Genomic DNA, 4444 nt, shown 5'->3' with positions numbered 1-4444 from the left:
GAGCGAGTGCAGAGTCTGTCTGTGACACATCAAGCCAAACATGTCTGAGCATTTGAAAGGTTTCTCATGCAGCTGGCGTGGGAACTGCTGCTGGAGAGGCATCATAGACTTGAGCAAGGTCTCTGTCCAAATGTGTTTACAGCTAATTACATTGTAGCAAGCCGTCCTCATATTAAGTCAATCCAGGAGACAAAAATACTGTTTCTCCTCATGATGCACAGACAATGTTTCCCTTGTTTGGTCTGGTTTAAGTAGCAGGCTTAACTAAAACCTTTCAAGTTGTGGAGTTGAACTGATTTTAAGATGTACTCTTCTGCAGAATCTGTTAAAAAGGATTAGAGCCAATGCAGGAGGTTATCAACACCTCTTGAGACTGACCTTAAACATATTAGGACTTAAAACATTGGGGTCAGTTTCAAGAATCCACCATATTGTCCCTGCCTTGATAAGAACAGAACTGGCTTCAGCGGGGACTCATCTCAGGTTACTATGATGATGAGCTGATTTATTAGAAACATCACTTGTTGGACAGACTTTCACTGTCATCAGCCAGTCTGGACTGTATGAATAAAACAATGCTCGGGGATCTACATGTTACTTCATGCTGGCTGCTTACAGAGTCTTCAGCCTGTTTTCATATTTCCACAAATATTCAGAGATTTTTTTTTTTCCTGGGAAAAAAAACATTTATTTATATGATAAAATGTCTTCTCAGTAAAATAAAAATAAACTAGGATTCATGTATTCAGGCAACATTATGTTATCATACATCATCCTACAAATGATTGTTGGCCCCTAGTTGCCCCATACTCTCTCCAGGCCTGGGCCAGCTGAGAGACGAGAACAGCCCCGTCGAGTGTTGGGGCGACGACAGCAGCTCCACTTTAACCTGTGATACTGTAGACGTCCCGGATAAAACCACTAATACTTCAATGCTGCTCATATACCCACACATATTTGGTTCAAGTTCAATATAAAAGCTGCATAATAGCCTCAAATTTAAATATACATTTCAGGTACTTAGCGACTAAGCATTGAGCAAATTGCATATGAATGAAATCTAACTACGAAAAGACATATTTGAGAACAGAGTGATGAAATAAATCTGGAAACAGCAATCAATCACACCAGAGCTTCAGTGGGGAAACTGGACAGTTTTCAGACACATAGGAGCCAGTATTTCAGACTGAAAGCCATGACGTACTGCATGGCTCCTGCCTGTCTGAAATCCCCAATCTTTAACACAAAACCAAATCTAAACTCCAATTAAAGGTTTTTGACTTTCATTTGCAAGCCTCTCTTGACCACCACTACTTATGGGTGGAGGCAAAGTCTGTTTCAAGTATTTGACAAAGCGTAACTCAAACGCTTGTGTATCAATTGCCATAATATGTGTTCATTTGATCTCTCCGTGTGTGTGTGTGTGTGTGCGTGTGCGTGCGTGCGTGCGTGCGTGCGTGCGTGCGTGCGTGCGTGTACACAGCACATGTGAAAACACCAGATATTGTAGTAAAATGTGACATGTACAAATGCAAGTCATCTGAGGAGTCTGCATGGGGTAAACGTGTAGCCTGACACAATATCATCTCTATCTGTGTGGCGTCAGGCATCTTTACTGTAGCTCGTCTCTCCCCCTCAGGACCTCTTCAGCCGTCGTAATCTAGAGGTTCTGGGCACATTTTCTCTCCCCTCCTCTCCGAGTGTGGATCTGGAACTAATAGAGGAGCCTGAGGATGCAGGGTTGACAGATAGGCCCCTCAGACTTGCGGCCAGCCTGTTTTGGTTTGTCTGTGCCGTGTTATTGCTTGTGAGGGGGAGCCTCTGGGCCCGTTTCCCTGGAGTAAGCAGCTCTACTTCCAGTGTGGTTTTCTTACACTTGGAGACTGGGAAAGCCTTGGACTCAGCCTTGGCTTCGACTGGAGGAAGGGGCGGCGGAGGAAGAAGGTCATGCTTGGATGTTTGTGTGGAGCACTCGGTGGAGTGAGTTTGCATTGTGGCTGGAGGTCTTCCAAGGCACGTCCCGTTGGCCCTCTGTGGGTGAGGGTCTTCCCCTGCGTTGCTCAGCTTGCACCTCTTGCTGGTCTCCTGACTGATTTCTTGTTGCCAGAAAACTGCTGAGGCCCCATTTGGGTTGATGTTGTCTGGAGGACTATTCTCAGTCTGCTGCTCCTGCGTCAGGCCATGCTTTCGAGTAGTCCTAATCTGAGCCATGGCTTCAGCTAAGGCACTGGGACAAGGCACCTCGTAGTCTGCCTCTGGGGGGGGCTTCTGTCCAGAACTGGACTCTGTTGGGGTTGATTCAGCTTTAAGTTCCCCTCTTTGGTCTTTGGGACAGGCTCTCTGGTCAATTTGCTGCTCCCCCATACTGGAACCACGGAGCTGTTGCTGGACACTAGCTTGTTTGGCTCTGAAAAAGTTAAAAGGAGAAGCGGATATGAACAGATACTTGAGTGTCCTCTCTGACTGGTGGGGCTGGAAAGTTCTGCATTAGATCATACTTACATCTTTTGAAGCACAGTCTTCTTTGTTTTTGTGGGGCTGTTTAAAGCCTCTTGGGTTTCTCCCACTCTGGAAAAATATTCTGATCTGCTTAGTTCACTCAGCTCAGTCTGGAGAGGACAAACAGAATCGGTGTAAACAAAAAATATTATTCCTGGCATCCAATGCAAAGGTTTGGATCCACAGCAGACTGCTGTCATCATCTAGCATTACTAAACATTAAAAAACAATCCCCACACTGCTGTAAAAATACTATAATCAATACATTTAAAAGTTAAAATTTGATAGTGATATACATTTATTCTTTTCTGACTCTCCTGAATTCTATATAGTGATTGCCCCCCCTATTTGAACTATGAGACAGTACAAGAAGAATGCTTCTTATAATGAATCAGAGACACTTAGTAACTCCCCAGATGGTGCAAAGAATTAGTCCCCCACTTAATACTATCCAGAGCAACCACCTCAAAGGCTTCAGAAAATAATCACCGACTTGTCATAGTGTGATGTGTGTTTCATAGTCACTGCTGTCTGACGCTTGGAGTGATGCTTTCAGCCTGAGGCAGAATTACTAAACGGTGAAACCACGTTGACAAGTTAAAACAGTGATTAAAGAAGGCTCATTATTAAGACGATGGAGCAAAGCAGAGGAAAAATGCAGTGGAGGCATGGGAATGGAAACATGCAAAAATAGAGTAAGAAGCATCTCAGAGGACTACGGACAAGATATAAACAAGTTAGTGGAAGTAGCCTCATGGTTGGTAGACTGCAGCAGCACTTTGAGTTGCAGGTTCACTGGTTTACACACAAATAGACTGGAAAAATCTGGACAGGAAGAATCCCTCGCTTCACTCTCAACAACCACCATTCTGACAATGTCATTGAACATCATCATCGAGGTGTAAAAGCTTTACTCCATATGCCACTATACACTTAAGCTTCTGTGAAAAAAGCAAGTCAGCTAATATGGTTGAAATTTCAACACAGACACATATTAACGGGAGCCTCTGAGGCAGAACGAGGAACGGGCAAAAGATTGGATCTCACCAACGTGTGCCCTCAACAGGCCACTAACGAAGGTTAATCACAGGTCTTTTCCTTGGCAGACCTAGAACAGACTCTGGGTTTATGAGAGAACAAGAGACGCTGGTGGTCAATTGAGCAGAACCTAAAGGTTGAGAGTCTGCCAATTTATTGTAAATTAACTGCATCAAAAAGTTGCTGGGGCAGTTTCAGGGTAGTTCTGGTTCAGAGACTGAGCCGAAGTCAAAGTACACTTTAAACAGCATGAGCAGCATACAGGTGAAGAGCGTCATGACTGAAGACTCTACAGTGATGCTAGCAGCTCTATGCTCAAGCTGTACTGAAACATAGTGGTGGGCATCAGCATGCTAACATGCTCACAATGACAACACTAACATGCTGATGTTTAGCAGGCATGGTGTTTACTAATGTAACTATCATTAGCACGTTAGCACACTAATTGGCACTGAACGCAATGTTACAGCTGAGGCTTGTGTAAATGTCACTAGTTTTGAAGGGATTTGGCCATGGACCAATGTGTTGGACAAACTGAAATTTTGACCTGATCACTAGGTGAAAAGTCAAGGCATTTTTAGTTCACTCTGAGGAGGACATGAACGTGTATACTAAGTTTCATGGCAATCTATCCCATAGTTATTGAGACAGTTCACTCAAATATCAACGTCATGGTGCAGCTGGAAGAAGTGAGGCCAGCACCACTTTGTTTGTAGGATTCATACTCTGAGGACTTGAGTGTCTGTACAAAAGATTGTTCCAATCCATAATGTAGATGTTGTGATATTTCACTGATAAGTGAAAACTTTGACCTGCTGGTGGTGCGAGATGAAAGGTCAGGGGTTCACTAAAGTGAATCCTAATCATCCTCTGGCCACCATGAATGTGTATACCAAATTCTGTGCCA

At 43.9% G+C, this 4444-nt stretch overlaps 1 protein-coding gene across 2 annotated transcripts in view; it reads right to left on the bottom strand.

The window, feature by feature from the left end:
* Positions 1-430: 430 nt before the first annotated feature.
* The window catches only part of slx4ip (SLX4 interacting protein), a 31368-nt gene continuing 27354 nt past the window's right edge, over positions 431-4444 (bottom strand). For both annotated transcript variants that reach the window (XM_023411825.2, XM_087175488.1), the window contains 2 exons: positions 2503-2609; positions 431-2407 (listed from right to left, as the gene is read on the bottom strand). In XM_023411825.2, the coding sequence (XP_023267593.1) occupies positions 1636-2407; positions 2503-2609 (879 nt within the window). In that variant the 3' untranslated portion in view covers positions 431-1635. The remainder of the gene's footprint in view (positions 2408-2502; positions 2610-4444) is intronic.

This window comes from Seriola lalandi, unplaced genomic scaffold (genome assembly GCF_002814215.2).
Source record: "Seriola lalandi dorsalis isolate HSWRI2012SDOR001 ecotype SW California unplaced genomic scaffold, Sedor1 jcf7180002054470, whole genome shotgun sequence".
NCBI classification, from domain to species: domain Eukaryota; kingdom Metazoa; phylum Chordata; class Actinopteri; order Carangiformes; family Carangidae; genus Seriola; species Seriola lalandi.
This window is presented reverse-complemented; position numbering and strand designations above follow the sequence as displayed.